The 19,409-nt window shown below is 38.4% G+C and overlaps 1 protein-coding gene across 1 annotated transcript in view; it reads right to left on the bottom strand.

Annotated features, from left to right (window-relative positions):
- PKD2L2 (polycystin 2 like 2, transient receptor potential cation channel) overlaps nt 1-17,987 on the bottom strand; it is a 40,412-nt gene extending 22,425 nt beyond the window's left edge. Inside the window, exons 1-6 of the mRNA XM_007461404.1 lie at nt 17,957-17,987; nt 17,159-17,260; nt 15,432-15,565; nt 13,491-13,747; nt 10,737-10,958; nt 782-1,010 (exon numbers count right to left, since the gene is read on the bottom strand). Of these exons, the coding sequence (XP_007461466.1) occupies nt 782-1,010; nt 10,737-10,958; nt 13,491-13,747; nt 15,432-15,565; nt 17,159-17,260; nt 17,957-17,987 (975 nt within the window). The remainder of the gene's footprint in view (nt 1-781; nt 1,011-10,736; nt 10,959-13,490; nt 13,748-15,431; nt 15,566-17,158; nt 17,261-17,956) is intronic.
- Nucleotides 17,988-19,409: the final 1,422 nt, after the last annotated feature.

Raw genomic sequence — 19,409 nt, 5'->3', positions numbered from 1 at the left:
AGAGAGGCCACAACAGTGAGAGGCCCGCGTACTGCCAAAAACACACACACACACACACACACACACATATATATATATATATATATATACTGGATTGGCTATAACTAAGGGCCAATAAGAGTGAAAGATCAGGTTGTATAAGCCAGAATATTTGTTCATTGTTCCTAAAACCAATCTCTTACGATTTGTTCCACCCTACCCACACCTCTATGTTGATTTTAGTATTTTCCAGTGATAAGAACGGGCAGTCTTTGGAGTTTCTTCAAGGATTATTTCCCCAATCCTGGTGGCATCCTCTGTGCCTACAAGCTACGCTCTGGCTGCTCAAACCTTATCCCCCCTTCAGTATTCTGCCTAGGCTTGTCTTTTGCCTATTTAAAAATTCAGTGTAAAGAGGAAAGCAGATTTAGGCAACATACAAGAGTACATTTTAAAGGACCTTGCCCCAAAAGAATCATTATTTTCAACATGAGGCCCTGAGAGAAATACATTTTTTTGAGTGGGAGTAGGGAGACCTACTGTGCCCACAAATCATAATATGTATGGAATCACTTATTCCTCTAGGTTTATGCTAGTCGGGCCAAGGACCAAATCAGAGAGAAAAAAATAGATTTCTCCCTTTTGGAGGCACACCATTAGTATGTACTATGACAGTTCATTTTATTATTGATACTTAAAGCTTTTAAAATAAGTCCTGGATGAGGGAGGTGCTTTTTAAACCTCTCTCATTGGTGGGTTCAGATGTGATTCCCTTCAACCATATCTGTGAACATATACTTACCACCAAAAGTAGTAATTCTAGCCAGTTCCAACTACTTTTGAAATAGGCAGATTTAAATTCTTTTATTTTTAGGACTTCTTGTGTTGTGAAGACAATAAGAAAAATACAAAATGTGATTTCACAGGAAGCAATAAAATAATCATAGTAGCTAACATATCTAAGGAGCTTCACAGGGTAAAACTGCCATGAAGTAAGTATTCCTCCAGTTGCAGGGAATTCTGCCACCAATCTGTAAAATGAGGTTTGTGAAAGTCACTGCATTTCAAGGATTTATATTTCAGTACCTAACGTGATTGAAATTTCTAGTCAGTGATGTTGTGTACTTTAATCAGTTATTTTGTACAAAATATGTTTTCTCAGGGTTATGGGCTCAATTCATTACTATTTTTTTTAACATCTTTACTGGAGTGTAATTGCTTTACAATGTTGTGTTAGTTTCTGCTGTATAACAAAGTGAATCAGCTATACAGATACATATATCCCCAATTCCCCTCCTTCTGGCATCTCCCTCCCACCCTCCCTATCCCACCCCTCTAGGTGGTCACAAAGCACTGAGCTGATCTCCTTGTGCTATGCGGCTGCTTCCCACTAGCTATTTTACATTTGGTAGTGTATATATGTCCATGCCACTCTCTCACTTCGTCCCAGCTTACCCTTCCCCCTCCCCATGTCCTCAAGTCCATTCTCTATGTCTGCATCCTTATTCCTGTCCTGCCCCTAGGTTCTTCAGAACAATTTTTTTGTTTCTTTTTAGATTCCATATATATGTGTTAGCATACGGAATTTGTTTTTCTCTTTCTGACTTACTTCACTCTGTATGACAGATTCTAGGTCCACCTACCTCAATTGAATTGAATAATTCAATTTTGTTTCTTTTTATGGCTGAGTAATATTCCATTGTATATATGTGCCACATCTTTTTTTTTTTTTTTTTCGGTACGTGGGCCTCTCACTGTTGTGGCCTCTCCCATTGTGGAGCATAGGCTCCAGACGCGCAGGCTCAGCGGCCATGGCTCATGGGCCTAGCCACTCGGCAGCACGTGGGATCTTCCCGGACCGGGGCACAAACCCGTGTTCCCTGCATCGGCAGGCGGACTCTCACCACTGTGCCACCAGGGAAGCCCTGTGCCATATCTTCTTTATCCATTCATGTGTCAATGGACACTTAGGTTGCTTCCATGTCCTGGCTATTTTAAATAGAGCTGCAATGAACATTGTGGTACATGACTCTGTTTGAATTATGGTCTTCTCAGGGTATATGCCCAAGAGTGGAATTGCTGGGTCATATGGTAGTTCTATTTTTAGTTTTTTAATGAACTTCCATACTGTTCTCCATAGTGTCTGTATCAATTTACATTCCCACCAACAGTGCAAGAGGGTTCCCCTTTCTCCACACCCTCTCCAGCATTTATTGTTTTTAGATTTTTGATGATGGCTGTTCTGACTGGTGTGAGGTGATACCTCATTGTAGTTTTGATTTGAATTTCTCTAATGATTAGTGATGTAGAGCATCGTTTCATGTGTTTGTTGGCAATCTGTGTATCTTCTTTGGAGAAATGTCTATTTAGGTCTTCTGCCCATTTTTGGATTGGGTTTTTGTTTTTTTGATATCGAGCAGCATGAGCTGCTTGTATATTTTGGAGATTAATCCTTTGTCAGTTGCTTCATTTGCAAATATTTTCTCCCATTCTGAGGGTTCTCTTTTTGTCTTGTTTATGTTTTCCTTTGCTGTGCAAAAGCTTTTAAGTTTCACTAGGTCCCATTTGTTTATTTTTGTTCTTATTTCCATCTGTCTAGGTGGTGGGTCAAAAAGGATCATGCTGTGATTTATGTCATAGAATGTTCTGCCTATGTTTTCCTCTATGAGTTTTACAGTGTCTGGCTTTACATTTAGGTCTTTAATCCATTTTGAGTTTATTTTTGTGTATGGTGTTAGGGAGTGTTCTAATTTCATTCTTTTACATGTAGCTGTCCTGTTTTCCCAGCACCACTATTGAAGAGGCTGTCTTTTCTCCATTGTATATTCTTTGCTTCTTTATCAAAAATAAGGTGACCAGGGCTTCCCTGGTGGCGCAGTGGTTGAGAATCCGCCTGCCAATGCAGGTTCTTGCCCTGGTCCGGGAAGATCTCACATGCCGCGGAGCGGCTGGGCCCATGAGCCTTTGCTGCTAGCCTGCGCGTCTGGAGCCTGTGCTCTGCAACGGGAGAGGCCACAACAGTGAGAGGCCCGTGTACCGCAAAAAAAAGAAAAAAAAAAAAAAAGGTGACTACATGTGCGTGGGTTTATTTCTGGGCTTTCTATACTGTTGCATTGATTTATATTTCTGTTTTTGTGCCAATACCATATTATCTTGATTACTGTAGCTTTGTAGTATAGTCTGAAGTCCAGGAGCCTGATTCCTCCAGCTCCGTTTTTCTTTCTCAAGATTGCTTTGGCTATTCGGGGTCTTTTGTGTTTCCATACAAATTGTGAAATTTTTTGTTCTAGTTCTGTGAAAATGCCATTGGTAGTTTGATAGGGATTGCATTGAGTCTGTAGATTGCTTTGGGTAGTATAGTCATTTTCACAGTGTTGATTCTTCCAATCCAAGAACATGGTATATCTCTCCGTCTATTTGTATTATCTTTAATTTCTTTCATCAGTGTCTTATAGTTTTCTGCATACAGGTCTTTTGTCTCCTTAGGTAGGTTTATTCCTAGGTATTTGATTCTTTTTGTTGCAGTGGTACATGGGAGTGTTTCCTTAATTTCTCTTTCAGATTTTTCATCATTAGTGTATAGGAATGCAAGAGATTTCTGTGCATTAATTTTGTATCCTGCTACTTTACCAAATTCATTGATTAGCTCTAGTAGTTTTCTGGTAGCATCTTTAGGATTCTCTATGTATAGTATCATGTCATCTGCAAACAGTGACAGCTGTACTTCTTCTTTTCTGTTTTGGATTCCTTTTATTTCTTTTTTTTCTCTGAGTGCTATCGATAAAACTTCCAAAACTCTGTTGAATAATAGTGGTGAGACTGGGCAACCTTGTCTTCTTCCTGATCTTAGAGGAAATGGTTTCAGTTTTTCACCATTGAGAACGATGTTGGCTGTGGGTTTGTCATATATGGCCTTTATTATGTTGAGGAAAGTTCCCTCTATGCCTACTTTCTGGAGGGTTTTTATCATAAATGGGTGTTGATTTTGTTGAAAGCTTTTTCTGCATCTATTGAGATGATCATATGGTTTTTCTCCTTCAATTTGTTAATATGGTTTATCACATTGATTGATTTGCATATATTGCAGAATTCTTGCATTCCTGGGATAAACCCCACTTGATCATGGTATATGATCCTTTAATGTGCTGTTGGATTCTGTTTGCTATTATTTTGTTGAGGATTTTTGCATCTATGTTCATCAGTGATATTGGCCTGTAGTTTTCTTTCTTTGTGACATCTTTGTCTGGTTTTGGTATTAGGGTGATGGTGGCCTCGTAGAATGAGTTTGGGAGTCTTCCTCTCTCTGCTGTATTTTGGAAGAGTGTGAGAAAGATAGGTGTTAGCTCTTCTCTACGTGTTTGATAGAATTTGCCTGTGAATCAGTCTGGTCCTGGGCTTTTGTTTGTTGGAAGATTTTTAATCACAGTCTCAATTTCAGTGCTTGTAAATGGTCTGTTTATATTTCCTATTTCTTCCTGTTTCTGTCTCGGAGGTTGTGCTTTTCTAAGAATTTGTCCATTTCTTCCAGGTTGTCCATTTTATTGGCGTATAGTTGCTTGTAGTAATCTCTCATGATCCTTTGTATTTCTGCAGTGTCAGTTGTTACTTCTTCTTTTTCATTTCTAATTCTATTGATTTGAGTCTTCTCCCTTTTTTTCTTGGTGAGTCTGGCTAATGGTTTATCAATTTTGTTTATCTTCTTAAAGAACCAGCTTTTAGTTTTATTGATCTTTGCTATTTTTCCCTTCATTTCTTTTTCATTTATTTCTGATCTGATCTTTATGATTTCTTTCCTCTGCTAACTTTGGGGTCTTTTTTTGTTCTTCTTTCTCTAATTGCTTTAGGTGTAAGATTAGGTTGTTTATTTGAGGCGTTTCTTGTTTCTTGAGGTAGGATTGTATTGCTATAAACTTCCCTCTTAGAACTGCTTTTGCTGCATCCCATAGGTTTTCGGTCGTCCTGTTTTCACTGTCATTTGTTTCTAGGTATTTTTTTATTTCCTGTTTGATTTCTTCAGTGATCTCTTGGCTATTAAGTAGTGTATTGTTTATCCTCCATGTGTTGGTATTTCTTACAGATTTTTTTCTGTAATTGATATCTACTCTCATAGCGTTGTGGTCAGAAAAGATACTTGATATGATTTCAATTTTCTTAAATTTACAAAGGCTTGATTTGGGCCCCAAGATATGATGTATCCTGGAGAATGTTCCATGAGCGCTTGAGAAGAAAGTGTATCCTGTTGTTTTTGGATGGAATGTCCTATAAATATCAATTAAGTCCATCTTGTTTAACGTAGCATTCAAAGCTTGTGCTTCCTTATTTATTTTCACTTTGGATGATCTGTCCATTGGTGAAAGTGGGTTGTTAAAGTCCCCTACTATGATTGTGTTACTGTCAATTTCCCCTTTTATGGCTGTTAGCATTTGCGTTATGTATTGACATGCTCCTATGTTGGGTGCATAAAGATTTACAATTGTTATATCTTCTTCTTGGATTGATCCCTTGATCATTATGTAGTGTCCTTCTTTGTCTCTTGTAATAGTCTTTATTTTAAGGTCTATTTTGTCTGATATGAGAATTGCTACTTCAGCTTTCTTTGATTTCCATTTTCAATGAATATCTTTTTCCCTCCCCTCACTTTCAGTCTGTATGTGTCTCTAGGTCTGATGGGGGTCTCTTGTAGACAGCATATATATATGGGTCTTGTTTTTGTATCCATTCAGCCAGTCTATATCTTTTGGTGGAGCATTTAATCCATTTACATTTAAGGTAGTTATCGATATGTATGTTCCTATTACCATTTTCTTAATTGTTTTGCTTTCTTATTGTAGGTCTTTTCCTTCTCTTGTGTTTCCTGCCTAGAGAAGTTCCTTTAGCATTTGTTGTAAAGCTGGTTTGGTGGTGCTGAATTCTCTTAGTTTTTGCTTGTCTGTAAAGGTTTTAATTTCTCTGTTGAATCTGAATGAGATCCTTGCTGGGTAGAGTAATCTTGGTTGTAGGTTTTTCCCTTTCATCACTTTAAATATGTCCTGCCAGTCCCTTCTGGCTTGCAGAGTTTCTGCTGAAAGATCCGCTGTGAACCTTATGGGGATTCCCTTTTATGTTATTTTTCCCTTGCTGCTCTTAATATTTTTTCTTTGTATTTAATTTTTGATAGTTTGATTAATATGTGTCTTGGTGTGTTTCTCCTTGGATTTATCCTGTATGGGACTCTCTCTGCTTCCTGGACCTGATTGACAATTTCCTTTCCCATATTAGGACAGTTTTCAACTATAATCTCTTCAAATATTTTCTCAGTTCCTTCTTTTTCTCTTCTTCTTCTGGGGCCCCTATAATTTGAATGTTGGTGCATTTAATGTTGTTCCAGAGGTCTTTGAGACTGTCCTCAATTCTTTTCATTCTTTTTTCTTTATTGTGTTCTGCAGTAGTTATTTCCACTATTTTATCTTCCAGGTCACTTATCCATTCTGCCTCATTCTGCTATTCATTCCTTCTGGAGAATTTTAAATTTCATTTATTGTGTTGTTCATCATTGTTTGTTTGCTCTTTAGTTCTTCTAGGTCCTTGTTAAACGTTTCTTGTATTTTCTCCATTCTATTTCCAAGATTTTGGATCATCTTTTGTATCATTACTCTGAATTCTTTTTCAGGCAGACTGCCTATTTCCTCTTCCTTTGTTTGGTCTGGTGGGTTTTTGCCTTGCTCCTTCATATGCTGTGTGTTTCTCTGTCTTCTCATTTTGCTTAACTTACTGTGTTTGGGGTCTCCTTTTTGCAGGCTGCAAGTTCGTAGTTCCCGTTGTTTTTGGTGTCTGCTCCCAGTGGCTAAGGTTATTTCAGTGGGTTGTATAGGCTTCCTGGTGGAGGGGACTTGTGTCTGTGTTCTGATGGATGAGGCTAGATCTTGTCTTTCTGGTGGGCAGATTCACGTCTGGTAGTGTGTTTTGGGGTGTCTGTGACCTTATTATGATTTTAGGCAGCCTCTCTGCTAATGGGTGGAGTTGTGTTCCTGTCTTGCGAGTTGTTTGGCACATGGTGTCCAGTGCTATAGCTTGCTGGTCATTGAGTGGAGCTGGGTCTTAGCATTGAGATGGAGATCTCTGGGAGGGCTCTCACCGTTTGATATTATGTGGAGCCAGGAGGTCTCTGGTGGACCAATGTGCTGAACTTGGCTCTTCCACCTCAGAGTCACAGGCCTGACACCTGGCCAGAGCACCATGACCCTCTCAGCCACACACCATATGTTCTTTTTTTTTTTTTTGCGGTATGCGGGCCTCTCACTGTTGTGGCCTCTCCCGTTGTGGAGCACAGGCTCCAGACACGCAGGCTCATCAGCCATGGCTCACAGGCCTAGCCGCTCCGCGGCATGTTGGATCTTCCTGGACCGGGGCATGAACCCATGTCCCCTGCATCAGCAGGTGGACTCTCAACCACTGCACCACCAGGGAAGCCCCACATGTTCTTTTAAGAGCACTCTTAAGTAACATCCTGATTGTGTGCGGTACAACTTTACTTTCGAACTGAGAGTTGAGGTGGATGGGATTTTTGCCTTCCCCAGATGGTTGAATGTTACGATTTTTGTTTTTGGAAACCCCACCACCTCCTTATTTATATTATTATTTTTGCAAGAAAAGTATAAAGGGAATTGGAGTGGAGGTGAGATTTGTGATCACGAAAGGCTTGGACGCCATCCTCTCCGTCTTCTGCCTCTCTCTCTCTCTGATTAGTTCCTATCCAGCAGCAGATTGAAGCAGGAGATGATTCTTCTCAAGGTTTGTTCAGCCGCTTCACTTCTAGGTGAAGGCTTCATGAACCAAGTGACGTCAACAAACGAGGCTTCTCTCTCTCTCCTCTCTCTAACAATGCAAGTTGCTCTAATGGAATTCTGTTCTGCCAAAGGAAAATATTGCAAATCTACTTCTAGTCTTCACCCTTTCAAATTCATCTACAATGCTCTTCGGAAGTGCAAACTCATCCATGTGAAAATATCACATGGAGTTCCTCAGCACCCATCAGCATCACCACTCAACTTGTGAGTGGATGAGCCTTCAGATGATCACAGACCCAGTCTTCAAGTCTCCCAGCTGAGACCTCAGACACACAAAACTAGTTTCAACCTAGGTGCCAAAGAGCCCTAGCCCCCCAACTCCTGCCTCTGCCTCTGGGAGCCAGTGCCCTTGGCGTGACGTTACTTCCTCCATTACTTCTTTTTTAATGCTCCACTTTTTTTGGTACTCTGAAAATTCCCAGTGGTCAAAGACCAATGTAAATGAGAAAGAAAGATGTGATTTTTAGCTAGACATTCATTTTACTCTGTGTTTTGATTGCTCATTCATAACGGGGATACTAATTTATCCCTACAGGAGAATAAGATGATGTTCAAGAACATGATATACTGTTAGTTACTGTTATTAGTCAGGACCCCCCCCCCCCCAAATTCATAATTTTTTAATATTTCAGAGGAGGGAAATACACTCTGCCCCTTTAGCTTATCAGAGATACTTCTTGCTTCTAAATGTCAAGATAACATATTTTACTAAAGCAAATGTTTTCTGTTTAACTTTAGGCACTGGATGTTGGATACAAAGATCTATATGCAAATAGAAATATAAAAATTAATTCCAATACTAAATATAAAAAGATTTTGAGGCAGTTCACTGTATTTCTAGTGTTCTCCACAACTGCAGATAATTGAGAATTGACAGTAATTTAAGGAACCAGCATCTCTATCACAATGCCATAATGAAATTATTCCAACCTAAAGATATTAGCAAATCTTATTGGTACTGGAATAAGGTGTGGCCCAAAAAGCAAAAAACCACCAAAAACAAGAATAAAACAACCAGTGAACAAATAGAAAACAGGAATTTGTTTTTTCACCTTGCGTATAGTATGTGCACAATGTTGAGTAAGTGAGTGAAGTGAAAGAAACTCAGTATTTTGATCTGAAGTGTAGACTAGTAAACAAAAAGCAAAAAATGATGAGTATTCAGTTTAGTTTGCCAGATATGTGTACAAAGGGAAAGTAAGTGGATAAGGTCTTAGTGTAAGCAGTATGCTCCCATACAACTACTGATTAGATATACTACCAGTTAAAAGTTTTAAAATCTGCTAAAGTTTCTAAGAAATAACATTTTAAAAGGTAACATAGATGGGACTTCCCTTGTGGTCCAGTGGGTAAGACTCTGTGCTCCCAATGCAGGGGGCCTGGGTTCGATCCCTGGTGGGGGAACTAGATCCCACATGCACGCTGCAACTAAGGAGTCTGCATGCCACAACTAAGACCCAGCAGAGACAAATAAATAAATAAATATGGAAAAAAATTAAAGGTAACATAGAATAAGCACAAAACCTAGAGACAGAAAATATGGACTTAATGTAGTATTACAAGGAGTTCTTCATATGACTTTAAGCCAATTACCCCACTGTTTCTACTCTTATTTAGGACATAGAAATGATTTGTATTCTTCACTTTATCCCTACCAGGACTATCGGAAAGGGTGGATAATGTTGGTAAGAAGCTGATTCCCTGAAAGAAAATACTATAACATAAAAGGTAAAATGTCCATTGACTGCTGATGGTAATTCATTTGTTTTCATTTTTACAAATTTTAAAGGCCATGATTATGTTTCACCATCAATGTTGCACAGGGGAAAAATTCCCCTATCAGAGTAAATGCCAATTCCATATTCCAGAGTAAAAATGTAAGACTCATGAGAAAAAAGTGGCTCACTGAGACTTAGTGGACACTATTGTTTGCCTGTCTAGCGTTCATTATCCCATTCCTCCTTTCTAACAGAACCCTAATTGTATCAGGTATTCACCCATTCTCAGATCCCTTTGCAGAAGCCAATTCAATCCCCAGGCAGATTCAATCTCAGTAATCCTATTTGCTTTGACAGTGTTTGATTCTAGAACCCGGGCCTAAGCCAAATAGCATGGTCCAGGTTAGGCAGATTACCTAAGGTAATCAGACCTACAGAAATAATTTTTTCTCTTTGCTTGGTTCTCTGTCCTCCTCCTTGTGAGAGGGGATGTCTGTCATCTTTTTCTTGGGTCCAACAGGTTAGCCCAGGCATGTCCTTCTCATGCAATAGCAGAAGTGCAAGAGAGCAAGTTTTAATTTACAAACCCTTTTCAAGCTTCTGCTTGTATCATATCTGCTGACATTTCATTGACCAAAGAAAGTCACCCGGTTGAACCCAGTATCAAGTTCTGGGGCAGTGCACCCTGCCCTGGGTGACAGGGCACTGCAAATATACATGGCAAAGATGTGAAGAACTGGGGCCATTTTTGCAAATCACCGTCGGCTGTAATCATTTCTAGGATGCTGGCTACTGTTATATATTGTTTGAATTTTAAATTGTTTATTCTTGAGACAAAAATGAGTAACTTAATAAAGAAGCTCATTCTGAAGGGAAATCAACAGATTTGAATGATCTGATTTAAAGGAAGAAATCATTAGGACTAAATGTTAGATATGTCCAACTGCAGAATGGCAATAAATAAGACTACATATTCTTAAGCAATATAAAACTAACCTATTGTATGTAATTCTCCATGTTCTGGAATATATCCTGAAACACTGAATATGATGTTGCTCTTTCTTCTTTATCATTATTGGAAGAATTATATTATATTTATTTTGGAGCTTATGATTTTAATCTCACTACAAACATGCACAAACTGGAAACCCTAATGAGGGCTCTGGGTGCCTTTTAAATTCAGTATACTAATAAGAGGTTTCGAGTAACTCACCTGATGATGCAAAACAGATTTACATTAGCATTGTATAATGAAAAATCAATAAAAATAACTCTAGTGCTTCTTGTGATCCAGCTGTTCATTCGAAGATTAATGAACTTGTTTAGGGTTTCAGATTTTGATTTTGATAAAGTGAAAATATATCCCCCATTTCGGTAAACACCAGTAAATCCCCAATGCCAAGGGGAGTTGATAACAGGAGCAGAGTACTTCCATCTGTTAGATATAAAAAGAATAATGGAGAGATGAGAAAGCCTGACGGAGAAGTATCTAAGAATTTAAGTTAACCTTTGGTTGAAAGTAGTAGTTAAAAAAAAAGTACTAAGTTCATAAGTATTATAGTAATTTTGAAGCAAGATGGTGAGTTAAGGATTAAGCTAAAAGGATTAAGATTGAATATGTTTTCATTGTTTAGTGCTTATTGTGGGCAACACACTGGACTACATGCTATTAGAAAAAAAATTTTTAATCCATCTGTTGCCTCAGGGAACTTGAAATCTAGAAAATAATGACGGATTTTTTCTTTAACATGTTGTCTCTGTTATCTTACCATATCTTTAGTCTTTGAGTAGGACAAAAATATCCAGGGTTTTGATTCAGAAATATCTGTCTCAGTATGGGGGAAAAAGATGCTTCACAGTCTGTGTTGTAACAATCATATACCATTTATAAATGCCCAATAAATAAAAACTTTGTTACAATGTCTATATTGTTATATAGGTATCTTATTTTAAGGCAAGTACACAAAGTAAAATCTGTATAACTAAATTTTGTTTCCATTCTTTCTACTTTTAACTTAGTTATGCAATATCAAAAAGTAAAGGTTTGATTCTTCATTTCAGTCCCTATTCATCTCCTAAAACAGACCTGAACAATTATCCAAAGATGCTCTGCTTAAACTTGTTTTTCTGTTAGTAACACCATGTTTGTTTTCAGCAGAGAAAAGTGACAACACTAAGATAAAATACTCATTTTTAATGAAAATTCCATAGTTGTGTGTTTGAGCATTTTCCATATGATTGTTAAACTGAAACAAGAACATTTATTACACCAACCCTCTCCTACTTCCAATTTTTTATACTGGTTTTAATTAATGAATGTTACATTTTAGAAAGAAAAACAAGCACAAATTGATTCTTATTTTGTTTGTCAGGAAATGACACGTATTAAAATTCTAAATCCATAATGTTAATTTTGGTATTTAAATTATTTGTAGTTGTTATGAAAATTTGGAATATTAGAATACCTAACAGATTAGTCGTGAGATCAAATTTAAATGTGTAATTAATAGTTGACTTATCTTGTAATTTTTCATTGAAAGGGAAATAGTGTGTAGTACTGTTATAATAGTATAATATTTAAGAGAATGTGTCACCATACTTATGAATTTATTAGGTTTATAAGAATTATACAAGCACTTTGTTGCCCTCAAGAACACCCAAAACTCATAGAAAGAAAAAATAAGTCAACAAAACCCACAAAGCAATGATCAATCCTCGGGGTAGAGAGGTAGCTGTTCAAGAAAGGAAATGTAATCACTGTTCATATTTATAAAATAAACATCGACTAATGATTAACAAAAATTATGGTATAACTACAGGCTAAGAGGAACAGGAAGTGTGTATGTGGAGGGAGTGGCATAAGAGGGATATGTGACAGACACTTTCCATGACAGAGACAATAGATATATAAAACTATAAAATCAAGTAATAGTATAAGCATATTATTCAGAAATAGGAAGTATATACAAGAAGAAACAACTAAAAGTGGCTGCTTCTGGAGTGGGAATTATGAGTAGGAAAGGGTGGACTTTGTAAATATTTCATCACTGATAAATATCAAATTTTAAAAAAGATATATTTTTTGCCTCTATGATTTTCATATGACCTTAAAAGCAATGATACCAGCAGCTTCTGTGTTAAGGGGAGGTAGTGTCAGTGGCTTTGGGCTTTTACATTTTCAATATAAAGTGTAGACGTGAGTCTATACTAGCATTAGCCTCAGCCACTTTGGAGAACAAAGGCCATAAGATCTTTGGCAGGTATCATCAGATGCAGTGTCTGTAAAACATAACTGCCCCTTTTCAACATTGGCAACAATAGAAGATATCACTGAAGTAAGCCAGAGTAAGAAAGCAACAGACTACACCAAAGACACTCCCTAGGGATCCCAAGAAGCATTTGGAATGTGTTTGAGGGCATCTTGCCAGAGCCAGAAAAGCTGATTGAGTTTTGTAAAAGCAAAAATGGGCACTTTGCCCTGTGTCCAATATGACTTAGCACTTCATTTACCACAGTTGGAAAAAAAACACTTCACATCCTTTAGTAAACAAAAAAATAACAGATTGTGGACTTCCCTGGTGGCACAGTGGTTGAGAGTCTGCCTGCCGATGGAGGGGACACAGGTTCGTGCCCCGGTCCAGGAAGATCCCACATGCCGCGGAGCGGCTAGGCCCGTGAGCCATGGCCACTGAGCCTGCGCGTCCTGAGCCTGTGCTCTGCAACGGGACAGGCCACAACAGTGAGAGGCCCGCGTACCGCAAAAAAAACTCCAAAAAACCCCACAGGTTTACTCTTCCTTTTCTAAACACTGCATCTCGGAGTCTTCCTTTGATACTATTACTGAAACAGTCTCCTTACCTGCCAGGCCCCTGTTGGTATTATTTGGAAAATAAATATGTTTTCACAGTTGTTTGAAGATACAATGGTAACTGCTAGAAAAAGTTACGTGTAATTTTATACTACTTACTCAGTATCATATTTAAGGCCAAAATCAGACAGATCTTCATTTTCAGAAGTGTATTTGTCATAACATTCATTCATCAAGGACTGAAAGGATGAATGGACCTTGCACGTGTTGTTGCGGACTTTTAGTTGACGGACTCTGGGGACTCCTAAAAGTATGTTCTCATAGTAGATGCGACTGCTGTTCTTTAAGTCATACAAATTCTTGTTATTGTACCATGAGTCCCAGTACAGGCCTTCCAAAAGGGGTCCTTCCATAAACTTCATATAGAAAAATAAATGTTATGGGAAAAATATTTCATGTCAAGTGTATAACAGAATCTACATTCATAATGTTATCCATAAGAATATAAAAATCAGTGATTTTAGCCAAGCCACTATTAATAATGGTAATGGTAAATGATGATGTTGATGATGATAACGAAAATGGTTAACATTTCCTGAGTACTTACTATGTACTGCTCTAAGCACTTTACGGGTATTAACTCATTTAGTTCCATAACCCTTCTTCTCCGAGGGGTATACTGAAAACTCTCCCCCAATACATGAATATCAGGACTGGTCATAGCCACAATTCATGACTTCACCTCGGAGTTATCTGTGTCCCCCCTTTCCTCTCCAACTCTGGCGGTGGTGACTGCTTCTGTCTCTGTCACTACGTGCTCCTTCTAAGAGATCCTAAGCCTAGGGTTCATTTTTTTCTTTCCTGCCTTTGTCTTACTTGCCATTGGCCACGTACATACCTCAAGACAGCACAGTAAAAAAGCAGCAGTTGGGCTCCACTTCTTGTCTCAGGGAAAATTTCCTATCATTCTTTCATATTTCACTTGGCCTAAACCAATGACTTCTAATCATTTGCCTTATCTCACACTTCTCTCACTCTCAGGAAATGACATTGTCTCCTTGATAAGTTTCAAATTCCTAGCTTGGCATTCATGATTAGACCTCTGTTCAATTCATAGTTTGGTCTTTTCCACCTCATCTCCTATATGCCTATAATGCCAAACATAGTTCAACATGATGAATTACTTATAGTACATATCGTTTTTTCTTCCTAGGATGGTCTTCTGTTACTCATCCTTTAAAACTCAACTGAATTGTGATCACCTCTGGAAAGCCTTCCCTACCTCTTCCTTGTATGTCCCAATGTTTGTGACATGGGATACCTGAAACTGCTGTTCCTTTAATTGTTCTTTCCTCATAATGTGAACATCTTGCTAAGTGTAACAGAAAAAACAAGTCTGTTCTAATGCTTAAGGAATGATACTCTTATGCAATTAAAAACACTATAAAATTATATTTTGTAAATGTACTCTTTATTATATACTGTACATTACTGTAACACACACACGAGTACAGGCCTGTACACCAAAATCACATATATTTTAATTTATGGGCAATTTAAGGAATTTTTTTTTTTTTTTTTGTGGTACGCAGCCTCTCACTGTTATAGCCTCTCCCGTTGTGGAGCACAGGCTCCGGACGCGCAGGCTCAGCGGCCATGGCTCACGGGCCTAGCCGCTCCACGGCATGTGGGATCTTCCCGGACCAGGGCATGAACCTGTGTCCCCTACATCGGCAGGTGTACTCTCAACCACTGAGCCACCAGTGAAGCCCAATTTAAGGAATTTTTAACGGTAATTTTCACTGTATACAATTTTAGACTGACTTTGGATCCTAACTCCCACATAAGAAATCTATTTCCCAAATACAAAGATAATGTTAAAAAAACAAATATCACTTTTTTAAAGTTATAGGAACTCTATCACACTGAGAACACAGGTTCTCAATAAACACTTAGTGGTTGATTGATTCCAATAGTTTAAAGAAATGACATTTTTATTCATTCCTTCAATAAATATGTATCAAGTGCCTACTATGTGTGCCAAGGGCTTGTTTATGCAATGCCTAAAGCTACTTCATCCAAAGTCACATGACATCTTACCTTCCAAAAGTCAGTTATGCTGCGAATAGACTTAAAGTTGATTCTTTCTTCACCATGCACAGACGTGTCCAAAAATAGAGATGACATAACTTTGTTTAAGTAATACATATGTGGGTTTACCATCCCAAAAGTCACTAAGGAGAAGAATTTTTTGTTTAAAAATTTACATTTAAAAACACAATTTTTATCAGGATTAAAAATGTACTTGTAATTTGTTCTCAATTTTGTTTGGAAAATTCAATTTTATTTTTCTAATTTTAAGAGCAATAATAAAAAAAACTAAAATAGAAATATACAAAACAGGAAGAAGCTTCCTGTAATCCCACTGCTAGAATTAGGATTGGCATATATTCTTCAGATTTTTCTAAATGCATACATACTTACAGAGAAAATAACTTTATTTTTATAAAACTGAGATCACATTATACATACTATTCTGCAAGATGGGTTTTTTTGTTCCCAATATTGAGAGTAGGCAACATAATATAGGGAGTAGTTTAGGCTATGAACTTTAAAATCAAACAGATAATGGTTTGAGTCCCACCATAGGGATAATATTTCCTATCTCATAGTTTTGTTATGAGAAGTAAGTGAGATAATTCATGTGGAACATTTAAAACTATGTTTTGGCACATGATAAGATTGAGAAGAACATTAACTAGTATTTGTTCTCACTCTTCCTAGGGGTGGGTGGGTGCTTTTTTTTTTTTTGCTAGAAGGCCTTTATTTTTAGAAATAATATATTTTCAACATCATTCCATGGCACACATGAGCCTATGCCATTCTTTAACGTTGCATAGTATTTCACTGTATATACCGAAAATTAAACAAATCCTGTTGGAGATTTGTTTCCAACTTTTCCTAATTATGAAAAGGTGTTTTTTAAAAAAAATCCCTGAATAATGGGATTTTGAGTGACCTTTAAATATTTTTCCACTCCCCAAATGGTTTGTAATAAGCACTTAAAAAGCAATCTAAAATATCTTAATTTATAAGATTGGCTAAAGCTGTCTTTTTAATCCAAATCTGACTCAAGCTCACCCCTACAATACCAATTAATTAGTTAACCAATATATAATTGCCACTATGTATGCTGTACCAACATAAGTCCAGTCAGTGAGCTTGCATCTACTATATGTTGGGTGCTGTAAAGACAAAATGCTCTTTAATACTGATTAAGTCAATGATATTGACCCACAGATAGGAGGAATGTAGGTTGAGATGTTTTCCTGGTCCTCCCTAAAGATCTGCATTGATTCATATCTTCTGTGACTCGGAACTAGCATATTTTACTATTAACTCTGTAACAGGCCAGGGAAAAGAACAAAGCAGACATCAAGACTAACTTCTTAGGCCTCATTTGTAGTTTGACCTATGAAACTAGAGCAAAGCTAATGTATCTGTATCGCTCTAAAAGAAATCATGAATTGGCAACTCAAGGGAATAATTATATTCAAGACAGAACTGCCAACAGAAAGGAATAATTAATTAAATCAGTGTTGACTATGAAAGCTTTTTATTACTTCTGTGACCTAAAGTTGTGCCCCTTAAGAATTGGAAATAATGTCAACCTAAATGAATTTAAGATGTTTAAAATGTGTCATTATTTTTTGAGAGGTTTCAGTAGTCTGAAAGCCTATGGTTTTATAAAATCCATACGTTTTGTTTTTCATCTGCACATAACTTCTTAGTTCAAACAGTGTCTTCATCTACATCTGTGTACTTACATATACATAAGTTTATTAAAAAAATAAGGTAGAGTAAGAACTCCTGAAGTGTGGTTCTCATTTCTACTTCCTTTCTGTAATGCAGCTTATGTTTTGGAGTTCCTGTGAGATATAAAACAAAAATTTTCCTTAATTTATAATATATATAACTAATAGGGATGGAAAAACACAGGCGCTTTTAGCTGTTTACACTGTGTGAAGGAAAGCTCCAATGGCTTCTGGTTATGTTTTTACTCTCACTTTTATGAAGAAGGACTAATTACTAACATTTTCCCATGGTGATAGTGGGCAATCATTTTATGACCGTATATAATGAATTTTATAACCCGGATGTTTCCTCACCAGTCTTGTTTTAAACTGAAAAAGCAAAATACAAAGCAAACAAAACCCCCTCCTCTATCCCTAATCGTTTTCTCCTCCTGTTAACTCTGCTTCTTGTGATGGCTGGCTCCTGCTGGAGCGGGTAAAAGGACTCAGCCTGGGGTTCTGCCAAGGCCACTACTCCCTAGATCAACAAAGGCCTTCTAAGGCCGGCCTAGAGAAGGCCACTATACAGCATGTGGCAGCGCCCAGCTCCAGCTTCCGGCAAGGGGCAAGATGTTCCCTCAGGGCTTCACTTTTCCTGTCTGTGAAATGGGTCCACAGTCCCTCTCCGCTTCTCAAGGGGAGGCTGCGACGGCTAACCGTTCTGGAGGTCATCTCTCACGTGAATACACGTGGGGCTACAGACTTCCTTGCAGGATATTTGCAATTGCCCATTCTGCTCTGCCCCACCCACTCCCTAGAGGCACCCCTCACCGCCTAGGTGCCACCGGGACGCCTCAGCCATGGCAAACGCCCGTTCGCCTCCCCAGGCTGGCGGCGCCTGCGCGATACTCACACGGTGCGCGCCTAGCTCATGCGCCTGCGCGAGCCCCAGGCTCCACAACGGGAGCAAGCGGCGCTAGAAGATGCCAGCGCGCCTGCGCACCGAGGCCTTTAGGGAAAGGCTTTGCGTGAGGCGGGCCTGAGCGTGGTGGCGTTTGTCTCCTGCGGAGGACCGACTTCTAGGGCAAAACTGGCTTTAGGCCTGGGGTTAATCATAAAAATCGTAGTAATTAATTATAATGGGCCACCCATTCTTGACTTTTAACATCTTTTGGCTTGTTTAGTCTTCACACCGCCCTTTCCTGAAAGGTATGTGTTTTGTCCTCGTTTTAGACCTGAAGAGACTGAGGAGAATAAATTACTTACCAAAGGCCCGTTGGGGCAAGGTTTGCTCGACGCCGAAGCCCGAATTTGTAACCAAGACCCCACTCTGCCGCTGCAGCTTGCAGATACTGATTATTAGTAATCGAGAGCTGTTGCTGGAAATAGCTTCCACCCCTCTTTCCACCCAATATGGCTTAAGAGAACGTTGAAATAGATTAAAAAAAGAAAAAAAAAGTTCTGCAGTGATAATGTAAAAGCGTAGGCCAAAACAGTAGTCTTTGGGAGCCCAGACTCACATCTGACCCAGCAGCTTTGCAAAAGTGAGAAGGTTTATAAACCAGCTATAGAAAAGGCCAAATTTGGTTGTAAATTAAGGCATCCATAAGCCCGCCAGAATATGAGGGGGGGGAGGGGGGCAGGGATTCTTAGGTTGGTAAAAAGGAAAATAAAAAAGGAATTCAGTGGAAAGCCCCAGGGTAGCCAGCTAAGAAACCCTTCAAGCTGTTTTGAAAGTAAAAAATAAAGCCACTTTTGTTATTTCTCCGAAAGAGATGTAGGGTGATGTTGATAAATGCTGTTCATGTCAGGTAAAAAGGAAAACTAGGCCACATAGCAGCGAGGGTCAAAGACTACCAATGATAAAAGGAATAGGAGAGGTCTAGCAAAAGGCCAGCAGCCAGTGGAGATGAGACCTGAGAAGAAGAAAGGGCTACTGGCCTAGCTTAAGAATAGTTTAATACAAGAATTTGCCCTTTCCTGTACTTGGACTCTCAGAGGCTAGGAAAATTGTTTTCTAAAGTAGTAGGTTATCTGAGCTAGAAATGTAGGAGGAAAAAAGCCCAAAATATAGGTATTCAAATTTACATTAAATATAAGAATTAGGTAGATGACTCTGCAGTCTATTCTTAATCCATTGAGCTCAGTAGACTCAAAGATGTTAATTAGAAACCTATTTGGTTAAAACAAAATCACAGTTTCAGGAGAGATTCTGTCATGGTTTAAGTTATTCTGGTTGCCTTCGAAGTGCAAACCATAAGAAGTCTAGTTCCCTCTCTGGAGA

The sequence above is a fragment of the Lipotes vexillifer genome, unplaced genomic scaffold (genome assembly GCF_000442215.2).
Source record: "Lipotes vexillifer unplaced genomic scaffold, Lipotes_vexillifer_v1.1 scaffold217, whole genome shotgun sequence".
NCBI classification, from domain to species: Eukaryota; Metazoa; Chordata; class Mammalia; order Artiodactyla; family Lipotidae; genus Lipotes; species Lipotes vexillifer.
Note: the sequence above shows the minus strand (reverse complement) of the source record. Positions and strands in the feature narration are given on the sequence as shown.